The sequence below is a fragment of the Trichosurus vulpecula genome, chromosome 4, assembly GCF_011100635.1.
Source record: "Trichosurus vulpecula isolate mTriVul1 chromosome 4, mTriVul1.pri, whole genome shotgun sequence".
NCBI lineage: Eukaryota > Metazoa > Chordata > Mammalia > Diprotodontia > Phalangeridae > Trichosurus > Trichosurus vulpecula.
Window position 1 is genome coordinate 194,261,312 of NC_050576.1, and position 18,756 is coordinate 194,280,067.

An 18,756-nucleotide genomic window follows, 5' to 3' on the forward strand; every position below is an offset into this window, starting at 1 on the left:
AGCTTTACATTTTGCAAAACACTATACAAATATTATCTCATTTGATTCCCACAACAGCCCTGGGAGGTAAGTGCTATTATCACCTCCATTTTAAAGATGAGGAAACTGAGGCATAGAGAGAGGTTAAGTGACTTGCCCAGCTATTAAATGCTTGAGGCTGCATTTGATACAGGACTTCCTGAGCCCACATCCAGTATGCTTTTCAATGTACAAACTAGCTACCTCTGTAACTAGTTTTCCTATCTCCTGCTCTCTCCCCCATATCTAGATCAGTTGCCAAATCATGCCAATTCTTCTTTCACAACCTCTCTCATCTACCCCCTTCTTTCTATCCACAATCATTTTGGTTCAGGCTCTGATTGCCTCTGGCCAGCCTCCTGATTGGTCTTTTTGATTCAGATATCTACTCCCTCTAATCCATCCTCCCCACAGCCACCAAAGTGATTTTCCTAAAGCATACAGTGCATTCCCCTACTCCATAAACTCCCCTATTATCCTTAGTACCAAATATGAACTCTTCAATTTGGCATTTAAAACCCCTTATGTAACCTGGCCCCAACATACCTTTCTATCTTTTACACATCACTCTCCTTCACTAATTCTATGGTCTAGTAAAATTGACCTTTTTGTTGTTCCTCACATAGAACATTCAATGCCTCTCAGGTTAAGTTGATCACCATGATGCTTCACTCAGTTTTTGATACCTACCACCCTCAACTTCCTCAGCTGCCTTTCCCCTTTGAGTGGAGGGCTAGAGCAATCAATTTCTCCCAAGTCTCATATATGAACTTTCCAGGTTAACTCCATTTTTCACCAGCAGCTCCGCTTGGTCTTCAAGGGACATTATGCCCTTTGGTGACCTGCTTCCCCTTGCTTTTCAGCTTCCTTTTGTGTGTTGTCTTCCCCCATTAGACTGTAAGCTCCTTGAGGGCAAGAGATGTCTTCTTTGTTATTTGTATCCTGAGCACTTAGCACAGTGTCTGGCAAATTAAGTAGGTGCTTCATATTTATTCAGTTTCCTTTCCTGATTCCCATCAAGCTGCTGGAGCCTCTCTTTAAAAATTACCTCCTATCATGTATATGTTTTGTATATTTATATGTGTATGTTCTGTTTACCCAAAAGAATTTAAGCTCCTTGAGGACAGGGACTTTTCAAGAATATGTTTCCCTGGAACCTAACCTTAATGCCTGATTGGCCTTGGGCAAGGTCCTTGCTTTCTCTGGGCCTCATTTTCCTCATGTATGAAATAAGGGCTCAGGGCAGCTGAGGGGCGCAGTGAGTAGAGCACTGACCCTGGAGTCAGGAAGACCTGAGTTCAAATTAGACCTCAGACACCTGACACATTTACTAGCTGTGTCACCTTGGGCAAGTCACTTAACCCCAATTGCCCTGCCTTTCCCCCTCCAAAAAAAAAAGAAATAAGGGCTCTAGATTAGATTATCTCTGAGGTCCTTCATAACTGCAAAGTTCTAAAATTATAAGCATATCCTCAATTTCCTCATGACTAATTAGCTTCTTCATGGTACACTGTCAGGAAAGCCAACCATCTTTAATCAACTAAGAAGGCAAACTGCAGGAGTATCAAGGTAGCAAGAGATAAAAACATCCTTTTAAAATTTTATTGAGTGCCTGATATATGCAGGCAGGGCTGAATCATCTCAGAGGTCAGATTCAGAATTACAAAGTTCAAGGAATACAGCTATGCTCAACGATATCTGGACATCTTTAGCCCAGGCTCTAGTACTGCAGACCATGGACAAGTGACAACCTCTCTGAGCTTTAGAAACTATTAAACCAGGGGATTGGATTAGATGACCTTTAAGGTCCTTCCTGGATCTAAATTTTCAATCTTATGATTTAGGCAGGACTTTGTAGAAGATAGGCATTGAACCTCCCAACTATGATGGGAGAACTAAATTCTAAATTCTGTAGTACCCCTCCCCGCCCTCTCAGCCCCAGTCCAATACCATTCGCTCCTTCTTCTACCACACTAAGACAATCCAATTATCCTAGGATTGGCAAAAACTTTGGGAGCTCAGAAGGTCTGAAGGCCCTGGGACCAATAAGAGGAATAGCCTGACGTGGCAGTTACGAATTCAGGCTGCTGGCAAGAGAAGTTTCTACACTGAAAAGGACAGCCAATGAAAATAAGAGGAGTGACCCAATTCTAATCACATAACCATTAAACAAGTACTAGGAGTGTTTGGACAATATAGTGCCAAGGTGAAATGATAAGTGTCCAATTTTGTAGTCTTGAAAAACTGCTTTGTGTTCTGATGAGGCTTAAATATTAACCTTTCAGCTGATTATACCAGTAGATAAAGGGTACTGAATTTTGTTCTATAGTTCTGTTAATCTAACTCCTTGGACTTTGCCACCATGCTTCAGCAGCCTTCTTCTCCTGCAACTCTGTGATCTAAAGGTATAAAGGCACTCAGGACTCCTTATTAGAGTGGCCTTGCAAGCCTTTACAGTGTCCCTTTGCCACAAATTATGATGGAGTAAAAAGTATACTGGGCTTGGTGTGAGATGACTTGGGTTTGAATACCTAGGGGCAACCTTGGGTATGTCACTCATCACCTGTAAATTGGGGATAGTAATGCTTTGTGAGCTAAACACATATTGTGAAATCTTTGTAGCACTGGACACTGCTGAACACAAAGAATACTGTTGATGGTGACACTGTTCTTTGTCCTTTTCCTACCTGTCTGACCACGCTGCTCAGATTCTGTCAGATCATCCTATCGTGCCCCCTAAATACAGGTACTGCCAAGACCGTGTCTTGGCCTCTTCTCTCTCTACTCTACAACTTCTCCTTCGGATTGGCACCTTCATCAGCTTCCAGAGGTTCAAGGGTCATCTCTATGAACATGACTCACTGGTCTATACACTGAGGCACCACATTCCTGTCTTCACGCCTTTGCACTTCATCTCTTTAGGACCTCCAGGTTCTCTCAAGGCCCAGATCAAGTGCCATCTTGTACATGAAACTTTGCATGATCCTTTAGCTACCAACACTTCCCTCATCCCAAATTACCTTGTGTCTCTCTGGATATGCATGTACATGTACAAGTTGTTCTCCCCTGACTAGAATGGAGTTACTTGAGGACAGGGACTATTTCACTTCTGTTTTTGTATTAGGTGCTTGGCACATAATGCTTGTGGATTGGAAGTTATGAAAGAAGTGCTTTCCACACTTTAAAATGAAATATAAGTTCGAGATAATGATGGCAATATTATTATTAAAGGTCTTAGTTGATAAGAATACAATCAAATGTCACATTCTCATACTTATTAAATGTGTAGCCAAATCTTGAGGTTAAGCACATACCCTAAAGCTTCCCTTTTCTATGGTTCCATATTTCCAAAATCCCTAATATGGCACATTCCTGGCAAATGAAATATACGATATTGCATAAAATAAAGGAAAACACAGAAAACTTCAGTAAATCTCAAAACACTGGACCAAGAAATGCTCTTCTTAGCAATTAATGTGCATTCATAACATTTAAAAATGATGCATTAACTCTGATGAAATTTTCTTCTTCGCTCTTAAAATTGCTCAGCTTTCTTCTATAATCCCCCCAATTAATGTACTCTCTGCACTCCAATCTCCAAACCAGAGTTACAATTTAGATAAGTACTTGCTTATGTTTTGATTACGTATTTTCTTAACATCTTCTTTTCTATCATATATCTGTTCCTTAAGTGAGTGCTGTCGCCTGCTTAATTGTTATTTCCCCAGAGCACCTAATACACGGCATCTTAGACTTATTCTTTGTGAAAGTCTTATTTCAGGATTACAGCTCCAGCTTTTACCTTTCCTATTAAGAAGTAAACGAGAGACTCTTTGGGAACAATCTGTTTCAATTCTTCAAGTTCCTGTAAAGCAGACTGAAAGAGAGAAAACACAATTAAGTCTCAGAAGAATAGATAAAATGTTACAAGTTTTGAACAAAAAAAAATCCTGTTTTATAGATTTCTAAAACCATCTTAAATTCTCTCCAGGTGTATTTCAGCACTCTTCAGTTCTGGTTGGCTGCTATGAGAACAAAATGTACACACCAATAAAGCCAACAAAGAAAAGGACGGTGCTCAAACTGAAGAACATTATTAACAAAAGAGAAAACAAATCTTTGGTTCATCATTTTAGGTTAAGATCCTACTGAAACTACTAACAGTCCTGTTCTAATCTGAAATTCTATGAATATTCTTCCTTTGTAACAAAGTCAAGTGCTTTGAATACTCCCCTACCCCAAAATTAAATAGCTTTGCATTCCATCTTTAAAGTAAAAAAGAAAACAATAGTTTCTTTGAAAGTTTTCTCTTAAAGTTGCCATTCTTAAAACTGTATCTTGGAGGCTGTTTTGAATATACCACTAGTCTTTCTAATATACAAATATATATTAATATTAAACTACTGGTAAAGGAAAAACAAGTAAACAAAAAATCTTATATCTAAAGAGATTTAGAGTGAAAAAGTGAACAAGAAGCTGAAAGATGGAACTCTGTTTATATTTGTAGATGAGAAACCAATGAAAGGCAATGGCCAAAGACAATGAAAATGTCAGATGGGTAATAAAGGTGTCAGTGAATGGGGAAGCTTGACCGTGGAAGGAAGCAGTAAGTCTAGCAAGCTATGTACTTAAATACCTGTTGAATGAATGAATACAAGGAAAAAGTGATGCTATTTTTTATACACATTCTTGAAAAATTTTTTTAGTTTTTTCCCTCTTTTTAAAGCTTAGAAAATAAGGAACCCTCCTTCCCTCTCTGAGAATCTATATTTATATATTGATGTATGCACACTCCAAATGTTTAAGAACATCATTCTTAAGAAAATAAAATGAAGCATCCTTGGCTTTTACAGATTTTAAAATTCCATCTTTCTATTATGTGCTTAGATTACAGACAACATGGTCATTTAAAAACTAAAAGCTGATGAGCTCTGTGCACTCCTTTTTTTGTAGTATTCTTGGGGACAAAGATGGGGACCGGCCTGGGATTTCAATGGTGTAGGAACTTTAGGGTGAGGTAACTCCTTCTGCACAACTTGAGCTCCTCCTTCCAACAGAAGAGAGTAAAATGGGAGCAAAGGCACACTCCCTTGCTACTTATCTCTGGAACTTAAGATCAGACTCGCCAAGGTGGCACGGCAAGTGTCAGAGGCCACCCAGCCCCCACTACATCAAGTGAGACAGGCACTCGATAAACATTGGCTGAATTGAATGATCAGGTTTTTGTTCTGAATTACTTCTGGGGTGTGTATGTGTGTGCGCGTGCACATGCACACACGCTACAAAAAGAACAGGTCAGCGCCTCTCTATTCCCGTCCCTCTCTCTAACTCCTAGTTGGTCTTGAGAAAACAAAACCAAAGGGAAATGTGGGCTCCGAGCGCCTGTGCAAAGGGATGGAACACATTGATTTACGGGGCTGTTCAGCAACAACTGTCTTGCTTCCTTTCTACTGCACAGAGGAAGCAGATTTTGCAATGTGAGGCTTTGGAGATATAGAGGAATGTGCTAGATAAAAGTCTTTTGATAGTAACAGCAGTCAAACCTCATTAGACAAAGGACCACTGAGATTATTATATGGCATTTGATAACTTTCATATTTTAAAGGTCTCTTCAACAAGAGGCCTAATCTAAACAACACACCACCAGGAATAATAAAGATTTTCCTTCTTTTGCAGCATTAGATTTAAAAATTTGTTCAAACTCTAGAAGCACACACTTGAATGTACATCTAAGATATATGGCACTGAAGAATATTCAATAGCAAGCCCAAAACATCAATTGTTAGTTATTAAATAACAGGAATGCCACAGCTTCTTTTACATAAATCTCCTCTGGCACAGTCTCAGATTTTGTTCTTGTCAGTGTGACAATTTGAAATAAAAGCATACTTTTTGAGAAATACAGGTATCTAGTTGGAGTAAATCTTAAATATTTCAAGTTTTGCAATTAAATAACTTGAAATAAGTCATTTGCTCTCAAATATATCCACCTATAAAATAAGGATACCATCACTTCAATGATCTGTTGATAAAAGAGGACTACTATTATTGATTCAATGTTCTAGGTTTGGGGAAATATTCTGTTGTTTTCCAATATATTCAGCTATCAGGTTATGCTTAAAATATATTTACAACAGACATTAAGGATTTGCTTAAGCACATGAAGTATCATTGTTTATCAACACCATGCACCATCCCAATAATTATTATATATGGTGCTTTATATTTTACAAAGTACTTTCCTCTTAAAAATTTGTGAGATCAGCAGTTAATTAGTTCCATTTTACAGATGAGGAAACTGAAGTTCAGAGAGGCTATCTGATTTTACCATAATCACAGAGCTCGTAAGTGGCAAAAAAAAAAAAAAGAGGTTTCCTAAATCTAGGTCTTTTTCCATTATATTGTATTGCTTCTAGAAAAGATCACTTAAGTTCCTGTGAAATTCTGGTTCTACTGCTCTAAGAAAATTCCATGTTTAATATTCAATTTAGGAGTATTACCAGTAGGTTTGGCCTATAAATGAAAATGTCTTAAGAACCATCTTGCAAAACATCAAAAAACAAAATGAAAATACTCATGCAATTACTCCCCCTAGTGGATAGTAAAATGACAGAATTATTGGTTAAAAAGCAGAGCCATTCATGAGAGAGCTTAAAATTTTGGTGAAATGAAGTTCCTAAACTTTGGATAGGATATTGGAGGGATCAACAACTTTGAATTGAAAGATCAGGTTGATCCTGGGCCCTCAATCTCTGGTTCACTTGACAGTTTCAGATTATGGGAATAATCTGTTTTCCAAGCCTCACGTTGACAGTGGAGCATATGGCCAGGCAAAATACATGTTGATGACATATAGCTAAATTATAAGTGAGTGAAGGGCTTGCGATTCAGTCAAGCTAGAGGCTGTTGCCTCTAAATAGCCAGTGCCACTACCACTGTCTGTACACTACACCTGACCAAAAGTTTCCAGAAAAATTTATAAGGGCTGATTTAATTCATGAGATATATTCGTACCTGGTGTCATATCTCTTACGATGCTTCTCATGCACACCAAATTTAAATTAAATCCTTCTACTGGAATAATTGCAAAAGAAAGAAGACCTTTTCTTGAGAAAACAGAAATCCTCACTGAAGCATAAAATGAATATTAGTAACACAAATAGGATGAAATGAGACCAAAAAATATGGTAGATTAGTGTCAAAAAATGTCAAAGAGGAAAGTACAAGGGAAAGTCTGAAGTAGAAAAGTAATACTTAGATTTCTGAGAAATAATCAAAATTAAATAGAAAGGGATATAGCAAGACTGGCCAAGTGTCTACTATTGTCCAAAGATAGTATCAAAAGAGGAATGGAAGGAGAGGAGAAGCATAATAGCTAGATGAGTTAGAACAGAAATAAGAAACTGTATATTTATGTATATTTAACTCCTAGCTATGATATTTAGCCTCCATTAAAGTCTTCATCCATGCCTTTTCACAGCAAAGAAGCAACCCAGAACTCTCAAAGGCTATGCTAGCTGAGCACAAACTCCAGCAGGTTCTACTAAGCTTGATCACAGGTTCAGTTACAAACTGACCAGCCAATAGGTAGACTTAATACCAGAGTTGGCCTACAGCTCAGAAAGAAGCCAAAGTCTAACTTACTTAGACTTTGAGACTATAAAAAGACTCAAATTACAGAAAGTCCAGGCTAGAAAACAATAACTACCCAGGGGAAGAACCATACACCAACTAATCAGTCAACATTTACACTTTTATACAACATTTTATACTAACTGTTGCCTAACTTACCTTATATTTTTCATTTGCAAATAAAACCGAGGCTCTGTGGAATTTGCATAGAGGGTTCTTGGGATCAATAATGATGGCTTTGTTTAAGGTATCCAAAGCCTTTTCAGATTTTTTTAGTGCGTGCTGAACCTATGAGAAATATTAAGAGAGTCAAGTTTTATGCCCGTTTGATTTTCCGAAAGGAGATGCAGTATAATGTAGTGCTGAACCAAATCTATTACAAAAGAAATGAACACACACCACGCTCCCCCTGGCCCCCCCCACCCTCCGTCCCGCTAGTTAAAATGGAGGCATCTCATACTATTTAGTCAGACTGTTAAGATGTTATTCACTGGCCACTCAAAGAATTTGTAAGTAGTGAGACTGTATTTGCATCAAAGACTACATTTGTACTTGCTGGGCAAGCACCTGTTATAGTCTATGCAAAAAAGTGATACTCTTGTTCTATCTTCACAATCCAAAAATCCAAATTTTAGAGAGATCAGTGATAATACTAATTAATAGCTTTCTCCTCTAAAATAATGAATATGAAATTACATATATATAAAACGTTACCTGGTGTGCAACAATTTTTCTAAAATAAAAATAAGCACAATTTCCTTGATTTTGCTCTAAAATGTCTAGTGTTACCTTTACTATATTCCTTGGAGTCCTATCAGCAATTACGGGTTCTGGTCCAAAATGTTACATGGCCAAATGATTTTGGGGAACGCCAAGGTAGATAATTATTTTATTTCAGCGATCATGAGTACTTGTATAGCATTATCATCCAGATAATTTATTAAAAAATCAATAATGGCTCATATTTATACAGTATTTTTCCATTTACAAAACATGCTTTCTTCACAATTCCATGAATTAGAAGTATCATTAGCCATCTTGTAAGATGAAAAAAAATAAACTGAGAGATATTAGGTGACTTGGCCATGGTGACACAGATAGCGAGATTATCTTCCCAAAGAGGTAAATAGAATCAATGACCTAAAGGTAAGAGCATACTTCTCAAAATTCATTCCTATGTTTCTGGCCATGTACAGTCATATTCCTTGTAAAGGTCTCAGAATGGGATGAATGTTGGTGTGAAGCTTAAATTAAACAAAAACACTAATCAATGAGAAGCAGAAAACATGAAAATATTGACCACTTTTGATTATTAAGCCACTGTCTATGCAATGATCCTAGGAAGGCAAACTGTGCTATGCAGAAAGTTAAGACCAGAATTACAAAAGCTGAGAGTTGAAAGAGGCCTTGGAAGCCATCTAAGGAATCATATCCTATAAAAGACCCAAAAAGTGGCTATCCAGTCTCTCCTGAAAGACCTCTTGAAGCAGCCCCTCTGACTTTTAGATAGCTTCAAATGTTTGGAGGTTTTTCCTGATCCCAAACACTAAGTGTTTAAAAGAGATAAGCAGCATACATGGCTACACCAAGTTTCTGTTGCAAATGGATGATCTGGCATTTCCCATTTCTCTATTCTACAATAACTTGTTGAGGAGTTAGCATATTTCTGTATCACCCTTGGAACTTACAGTGCTCTCTACAGAGTAGCCACTAAAGTGTTTACTTAGTTGAATTTGTTTAAACGAATTTCCATTGGTGGGGGGGGAAGGGACAGAGAACAGCATTTTTTACTCAGAAAATATATACAAAATTTTAAAAAGCAACATTCATGCCTATCAGGATAAGATGATGATCACCTGAAATCATCTGCTGATTCAGTTTTTGATATAACACCCTCAGCTGCCTCTTCCTCTGACTGGATGGCTGAAGGGTGGAGCACTAAATTCCTTCCAAAATCCTCCCTTTAAAGAGAGGTCAGATCTGAACTTTCCAGATAACTCTCCATTTTGCCCCAGCAGCTATTTGGTTTTCACTCTATGGAACACAACCTCCCCCCACCCCTCCCCGCAACCCCATCCCTGCCACCCTAGCTTCCTTTTGCATTGTCTTGAAGGCAGGGACTGTCTTTCTTATTTTCATCCTGAAGGTTTATCACAGTGCCTGGCACAGAGCAGGTGCTTAATGTTTACTGAACTGTTCTAAAATAAAACAGAAAGCAACTTACAACTCCAATATGACAAAGTAGAACTGAACTCTGAGGGTTGATGTCAAGAGCTTTTTGGAAATGCATTTCTGCAAGGCTGAATTTTTCTTGCTTGTAATAAATCATTCCCAACCCATACCTGCAAGTACAAAAAGAAGTGTTATTTCAGTTCAACTGCTAGAAATTTTTAGATGCTAATCTTGCTGAAGAAGTAACTAAAAATTCACACCCTGGGACTTCAATGAAAAGGAATTAGTCAGTGACAAAACATTGGTGATCTTGTAGTGAGGTGAAAAGCTAACGAGTAAGGTAGGTAGCTAACTACTTTTAGAAACATCTTATTAAGAGTCCATGCAGTTAGGTACTCATCTTTAAAATTTTATGAAAAATAAAAAAATAGAACTGTATTTAGAAAATATTTTAACAAGGAAGCGGCTGTACAGCACCTTACATATGTTGAATGTGTTGGAAATCTACTCTATGTTTTTGCCTTCCACAGCGGTATTGTTACATGACTATTATTAGGTAAACAGTACTTGTATTTAAAAACAACACAAAAATTTGTTTAAGATGACTGTTCATGGAGAATAGCCTGTATCTAATTGCTTACTATCTTGGGGAGGGGGGAGGAGAGGGAAGGTGAAAAAAATTTCGAACTCAAAAATCTGATAAAAGAGAATGTTGAAAAAACAACACAAAACAACTAAGATCAGCTACCTTATGTATTTAAGCGCCAAATGGAAAAAAAACTGACCTATTAAACCATAAAACCCAACAGAAAAAAATGGATTTAAAGCTTTATATATTACTGAGTATTTTCAATATTATCAAATTATAATCTATTAACAAAACCTTATTTAAGTGAGTTACATCAATACTTCCCCTTGTCACTTAGTCTTTAACTCAATCAGGTAAAACAGTAAGTCATTGGCTGACAAGTACAGTGCTGAGGGAAGGAGACAAAAACCAAAACCTATTCTTTGTTATATCTGTAAAAAATAAGACTGGAAAGAATTGCTTCCCCAAGGAATATCAAAGAAAGGAAAAACACGGATGCTATAGAAGTAAATAAAAATTAAATGACATTTGGCTGGAACTACATCAAGAATATTTTTCAATATAGTTGAACTGCCATTTATCCAGTTGGTGAATTACCTAGGTCCCTTGCTCCTTTCCAGTTACCTTCTAACTATTGGTCATTCTAATGCTTTAATGAAAAGGGAAAATGGAAATTACAAATTAGTTAATTGTTATTAGTTATTAGCAGCCCTCATTAGGACACTTGGTATGGGTAAAGGTTAAAATGAAAATTTATGACTAGGCTCAGCTAAGGGTTGGTTTCATATGTGCTTCTTATAAAAAAAAAATTTAGTTAAACATTTAACCACCATCAAGGGTTGTTACTCGTAATACCTTCAATAAGCAATAGACAGTTTACTAGATTAAACAACTTCCAGAAATAATACAACAGAAAACTTTCCAAAATATCAACATTGTCATTAAGATGTTTTAGTATTTACTTACCATGCATTATAGTGTCTAGGATTGACTCTGATTGCATTTCTAAAACAGGCTAATGCTTTATCTAGTTCTTCAGTTAACACGAATTCATGCCCCAGCAGTGTATAGGCATAAGCATAATTTGGATCAACTTGGATAGCTCTCTGGAAGAATTTAATAGCAATATCATGCTCCCTTTGCAAACTGAAACAGTTTCCTGCAGCACACCAGGCCTAATAAAACATAATAAAATATATCTAAGACATGTGTTTACATAACAAAAATACCTAAACTCACAAAAATCCTAAACTCTTTTTATACCATAGAGGTAATTCAATTAGTCAGTCTGACTGGTATTCTTTATCCTAGTGCATAAGTGTAAGAGCATGATGTCACTATGCGGATACTGCTGAAATATAAAAATGAAAGAAGAGAAGAAAGAACACCTAGTTCTTAGTAAGTATTAGGAGGAGTAATTAGGCTCATGAATGAATGAGTGAATGGACATTTCAACTAAACATATTCTGTTTCATGAAACATCTCATTAACAGCAGCAATATTCCAGTCAATTCTTGATTAATAATGAGTTATCTGCCTTGTGATTTACTGATTATGGGGCTTCATCTCAACAACTTCCATTCACTTCAACAGTACTCACTATGTGCAAAGCACTGTGCTACTCACTATTGCGGCAAATTTGGATGCTGGCACGGGTGCATAGAAATGACTGTAAGATTCAGAGCTGGAAGGAGCCTTAGGCAGCCATCCCTTCCATTTTACAGAGAGGAGACTGAGGCCTAGGGAGATGAAATCATTTGCCCACAGTCACACACACAGAATTAGTAGAGCTAGGATTTGAGTTTGTATGTGGGTGGGACCAACAGGAAATGGTTACTGCCACCCTACTGCTCCCCATCTCTGTAGGAACCATAAAGATTTGACTCTACATATAAGTGTTAACGTCAACATGCCTCTGGTGAATTCTTATCCATGTCAGTTAAGTCCTTTGAAAGAACTGAAAGAGCAACATCTTTTTGAAGATGCCAAAGTGTTGTTGAATAGATCTCCAAGCCTTCTACTCGGTAATTTTCAATCCGTCTCACTTCTGAGAAGATTCGTTCTGCCTGAAATAGGAATGGAAACTAGTCAGAAAGAACAAAACAGAACACCTCAGTGCATAGAGAGCACGCTGCCTGCACTGCTGTAAAGGCACTGTCACGTACAAGCTTTGTATATGTACTTCTTACTTCTCAGGCTAGATGATAAGGTCTAATGGAAGGAAAAACATCTTAACTCACCCCTGTATACCCCTTCAGAGTGCCTGGCACAGCACAGTGCACTAAAGAGGCATTCAATAAGTATCCATTGGATAAAGTACAAGAAAGACTAGAAGGAGGCCTGGTGAGTTTGAAGATCATCCACTCCACTCCACTCTTATGAGTCCTAGAAATCTGACATTTTCCCCTGAAGTCTAGAATTTCAAGTTACATAAAAATATCCCTAAATTTCTACTTTAGTCATCCTTCCTAGGATCCTAGCATCCTAGGTCATCCTTTGTTCAACTGTCAAAATAGTATTCCTAAAGTGAAAATTTGTCCCTGCTCAAAAAATTCTCCTGAGATTTTTGCCTAAAGGAAAAAATACTTCTTAGCGTGACATTCAGTAACCTGCACAATGTCCTTTTCTACACTTATTTCACATTACTCTCCTTCAAATACTCCACGTTCCAGTCAAATTTGACTATTTGTTTTTAACACAAATAAAAAGCATTTATAAAGTATTTTAAGGTTTGCAAAGGGGCAACTAGGTGGTACAGTGGACAGAGTGCCAGGCCCGGAGTCAGAAAGCTCATCTTCCTGAGTTCAAATCTGGCCTCAGACATTTCCTAGCTGTGTGACCCTGGGCAAGTCATTTAACTCTGTTTGCCTCAGTTTCCTCATCTGTAAAATAAACTGGTGAAAGAAATGGCAAACCACTCCAGTATCTTTACCAAGAAAATCCAAAAGGAGTCACAAAGAGTCGGACCCAAATGAACAACAACAGAGCAAAATAGCAAAATGTTTTGCAAAAATCTCATTTTATCCTCACAACAACCTTGGGAGGTAGGTGCTATTATTACCTCCATTTTACAGATGAGGAAACTGAGGCACAGTGAGGCTAAGTGACTTGCTCAGGATTTCACAGCTAGTAAATGTCTGAGGCTGCATCTGAACATAGGACTTCTTGACTCCAAGACTAATACTCTATCCACTGTGCAACTTAGTTCCCCTGATCTTGACACACTAACTCCTGCCTATATCTATTTCCCATAGGTTATTGTCCTTGTCTGGAATGCACTCAGTTCCTCCTTTCATCACAGTCCAGGTCAGGTGCCACGTTCTCCAACAAACTTTCCTTCCTGGATACCCCAGAGCTAGCAAAGTGTTCTCTCCCTCCTCAAGTTTTCTTAAAACATTACCTTACCTATATACATGTTACAGGGGTCTGTATTATTTTTTATTTTTGTGCCTCCAGCATCTAACACCATGGTGCACACATAGTAACAGTAGTCACTTCATAAATGTTTAATTAAAATACACTCAATTTTATGTCAAGTTTGAACAAGAAGTATTTTGACAATTCTACATGAAATGATAAAGAAATAACATCTACCAACTGAAGAAATAATCTGCACTGTGTATTTGAACAGGATTAACTAGTGATACCATAAATAACAGTTCATTCAAATGAAATTATTTAGGCTCTACTCATATGCCAGGTATCAATAAAATCTGTTAAAATTATAAAACTTTTCAAACATGCTATTTTATTTTAAGATGGAAGATAAATACAAAACAAACCTAAGGGTTGTCTTGGTAACTTTTGAAGGAGGTAACTAATTTTGACAAAACTAGGTACCAAAAAGTTACTATGGAGCAGACAGAAAGATTAAAAAAAAGGCTTCAGATACTGAACCGAAACAATTGCTCCTTAGCAAGAAGTAAAAATAAAACCCGCATAGAGCAGATTTCATAAAGGATATGAAATACAAACAACCAAACAAACAAATCCCAAATTAAACAGTTTTTGTTTGCATGTACACATACATATGAGTGCTGGGCCTGGAGTCAGGAAGACTTAGTTCAAATCTGACCTCAGACACTTAGTGGTGTGACCCTGGGAGAGCCACTTAATCCTGTTTGCCTCAATTTCCTCATCTGTAAAATGAGCTGGAGAAGGAAATGGCAAACCACTCCAGTATCTTTGCTAAGAAAACCCAAATGGCATCATGAAGAGTTGGGACAAAACTGAAAAGGACTAAACAACACACACATGTATAGCCTCATTTATAAAATGAGTTGGGTGATCCTAAATGCTCGCTAAAGGCTTCTTCTAGTTCTAAGTGCTATGATCCTATGTATAAGGTCAAGACTCAAAGCTTGCAGCCTATGCTTTGCTATGGTACACTATGTTCTCTAAGCATATTTACATAGCAATATTGCCTTTACTGCTAAACAAAAATACATGAACACCCAATAATAAATATAGCAAATTTGGCAATTTGAATATTAGTTGTAAATATTTTATGTTTAAAAATAAATCAATTAGTATTGTTACCACATAAAATCTTTTCGAGAGAAAGATAATAAAGAAGGAAGAGAAATTATATTTTTGGTGTATTGTTCACTTTGATTAAATAATGCTCTTTCTTCCCCCTATCAAAACTAATTAAAAAAAAGGGGGGGTGAGGGGGTATAAAAATATAGCAGTAAAGATTTTGATAATTTCTTTTCATACTACGTATCTAATGTGCAAAACTTATTTTTATATACCAGAAATTCACTCTAATAATCAAGCCTGCACAAAGCACTTTGGATATCTTCTTTGTTCCCCAGATTTCAGTAGGATATCTAATGATCCATCATACTTGATCTCTGTTACAGGGGGTATGATTTCAGACCAATGCAACACTGCATAAGTCATTTAACTCCTCTGAGTCTGACAATATTAGTACTTACGCTTTCTAACTCACCTGGCTACAGTATAAAGAAAAGTGCTTTATAAACCTTAAAGTACATATAAATATTAATTATAATAGACTATCCTGGAAATGTGTAATTTTCCATCTTTGCCTTGCACAATCTCCAAAGAGATAAACTTACCTACCTTTCAAAATAAGGAAGAATAGTTTCCTCTAAGTTACAAAGAATGAGAAAAATCATAACACTATTGCAGTGACATTGTATAATAAATCAGGGCTGTCCAACCTTAGATTTTTATTGAAACAATAGACAATATATTTTGATTTGCCATTTTAGTGAGAGTGATGCAAAAGCTGGGCTTCGTTTACTAAAGCATTTATGTAAATTTCTATGCTTGTAGGTGGGCCGCTTTGGACAGCCCTGTTCTAAATATTTCAGCCTTATCCAGGGATGATGTTGGAAATTTTCACTAGCCTAAAGAAGTCTCTGTGTGTCTTTATGCATGCGTGTACATATGTATTTCTATACTCACCTGCATATATTCTGACAGTTCAAAGTAAGCTCTTCCAATCTGGCACAGTACCCAACCAGTATTATAGTGGTGAGAAGGGAGGTGGCTCAGTATGTTTATCGCTTCTTTGCAGTTATAGGAACACAAAGCTAAGTAACCTTTCCCCATATCACGAAGAAGGCTCATCAAACCTTCTAGGAGAAAACAATACAGTAAATAAAGTGAAAGAGCACAGTAGAACAGTACATGAATATAGCTACAATGTACTGAAAAACCTCCTTATCTTCTAAGGAAGAGGTAGCCAGGTGGCTCAACAGATAGATAGAACACTGGGTCTGGAATGAGGAAGAGCTGAGTTCAAATTCAGCCTCAGACACATACGAGCTGCGTGAACCTAGGCAAGTCACTTAACCTGTTTGCCTTCATCCACTGGAGAAGGAAATGGCAAACCATTCCAATATCTTTGCCAAGAAAACCCCCTGGACAGTATTGGTGAGCCATGGTCCATCACAAAGAGTTGGACACAACTGAATGACTGAACAACTTCTAAGGAAAGGGTAATTATGGAAGACATTAGGTCATTTGAATGAAAGTAGTGTAAATAATTTAAAGTGACGAGTGAATCTATTTGAAGCAAATATAAAGACATTATAAAAGACTGAAAACAGACCTGCTGCTGCTTTCTGAATAGTGAAAGCTTGGATCTGTGGTGTTACTGTGGATATTTTTCCTTCTGAAATGATAGAAGAGTCCAATTTTGTAATTTCCAGGCTATCATTTATGTTTGGCTGAGTTATTCCTCCTTTATTAGTCTTGCTTTTTGTTTTCCTGTTTGGAATTTTAGGTGGAAACTTCATTTTTAACTTTTTACTATTCTCCTGCAAAAAGAGGGAAAAATGACTTTTGGGACACCCTGTATATATCCCAGATAACTGGAATATAAACAGATGTGCATGTCTGAACAAACTATATATCGTCTTCCATGAGTTAGATGGCACTAGCTACCAGCTTCTTCCTAGGGCTGTCACCATTTTTTGTGATACATGGATTTTCACATAAATTTCTGCTCAGGAAATAAGCTTTTTCATAAGGAATATATTCTTTAGCCACTAATTTTGAATGCAACAACAGGCAGACTGACTAATCATTACAATCAGTCAACAGAAGTACAGTTGCTGGTGGCAAGTACATCATATGCTTGAATTTATCAAAAGAAGAAAAAAAGCACATGTAACATTACATGGGGACTTGAAGGCAAATGAACTCACTGCCAATATTAAGGGACCTTCATTAAGAACCATACAATGTTTCCTTCCAGGTGTCATAGGATGACTTATAAGGGACCCACAAGGCTTGTCCAAGGTTTTTAAGACCAGGCATAGCAGTGTATACTGGTGGTCCTGGGAGAGGATGGCGGAACTCTTGAGTTTGGGAGCTGAGCTATAGTTGTGCCAAAGCCAACAAGATACCCACATGAAGTCTGGCACTATATGGCCATCCCCCAAGAGTGGGGAATCATCTGGATGTTCAAGGAGGGACAAACTGGCTCAGGTTAGAAACACAGAGCAGGTAAAAGCTTCCATATCGGTATTGGCATCAGGCCTGTGAGTGGCAGCTTCAATTCCAGTCTGGGCAAGATAGGGAAACCTAGTCTCAAAAACAAACAAAAACCAAAACAAAATCAACAATAACCCAAAAACCCAAAGAAAAATGAGAGATAGTTCTGAATACCTAGAATGATTTTAACTTCCAAAATGGTTGCTTGAAGAAGTAACTACATACTAGAGATGGAGGACTCAATGAACAAAAATTTTGCAGTGTAGTAAGTATTAAATCAGTTACCTTAGTTGTAGAGCTGTCACTAGTAAAAAGTCGTGAGCTTCTTCGAGGCAGTGCATTGGGTGGAGCAGCAATAGTGGGGCTCAATACCTGAGGTGTTGTACTATTAAAAAAAAGATTATTAAACAAATGATACACTTAAAAAATACATCTTAAAAGTTAAAAATGCTAATTACTGTTTCAACTCAAGAGATAAAAAAAATCAGATGTGAACTCAAGAGGTGATGACTTTGACTTTTTCTCCTACTTCTATGAAAATACATTTAAATTTCATGTATTACAGTAACACTGCTGAGGCACAGCAACCTTTTATTTGAAATTGCTAATCTAAACCTCACTATATGCACTAAAACTCTAGGGCAACAAACTCATTCGTAACCCATTTTATCTTTATATCCATCTTCAGTATAGTAAGTCTAAGGCAGTAGGAAAACAGCTGGACCAAGAACACATTCTGAACTTGTTGCTAACAAAAACATGAATGTTAAACATATATATCACCTCCCCAAAATAATTCTTCAATCCACACAAAAGCATCACCACAAGGATTTTTGTGCTTGAGAAAAGAGCACTTTTATAGCCCACTAGACTAGTACTCAGAAGACCATGCCAAACTCACAATCCAGCTAAACTTAGGGTAAGTCACTTAACTACTCTGAGCCTCAGTTTCCTCATCTGTAAAATGGAGATGCCTCACAGAGTTGCTGTGAGGGTCAAATGAAATGATATGTATGAAAGAGCTTTGAAAACTACCAAGTGCTAGACAAATGTAAATTAATATTATGATTAGTCAGTCTGGCATATTTTCCCTGTATATCAAACTCCAAATTACACAGGGAATCAATGCCTTTGTGAAAAAACAACATTGAATACAGCAAACATTTATGCCTTGAGTACCCTTCCTTATGAGGCTCTATGCTACGTGCTAGGGACACAAAGATGAAAAAGGACACAATTCCTGCTCTCCAAAGAGCTTACAATCTAGTATATTGTGTGTACATGTGTGGTGGGGATGGAGGGCTGGGGTGGGAAGAGAAAGGAAGGACAAGACACATACAAAAATACACACTAAATGTCTATGTTAGAGAAGT

The 18,756-nt window shown here is 37.2% G+C and overlaps 1 protein-coding gene across 4 annotated transcripts in view; it reads right to left on the reverse strand.

Moving 5' to 3' along the window:
* Positions 1-18,756, reverse strand: part of CDC27 (cell division cycle 27) — a 98,785-nt gene that overhangs the window by 14,829 nt on the left and 65,200 nt on the right. For 2 of the 4 annotated variants that reach the window (XM_036754870.1, XM_036754868.1), the window contains exons 10-17: positions 17,669-17,768; positions 16,497-16,704; positions 15,848-16,020; positions 12,325-12,477; positions 11,378-11,586; positions 9,875-9,992; positions 7,810-7,938; positions 3,821-3,895 (exon numbers count right to left, since the gene is read on the reverse strand). In XM_036754870.1, the coding sequence (XP_036610765.1) occupies positions 3,821-3,895; positions 7,810-7,938; positions 9,875-9,992; positions 11,378-11,586; positions 12,325-12,477; positions 15,848-16,020; positions 16,497-16,704; positions 17,669-17,768 (1,165 nt within the window). The remainder of the gene's footprint in view (positions 1-3,820; positions 3,896-7,809; positions 7,939-9,874; positions 9,993-11,377; positions 11,587-12,324; positions 12,478-15,847; positions 16,021-16,496; positions 16,705-17,668; positions 17,769-18,756) is intronic. The other 2 variants (XM_036754869.1, XM_036754871.1) reach the window with 1 other exon arrangement.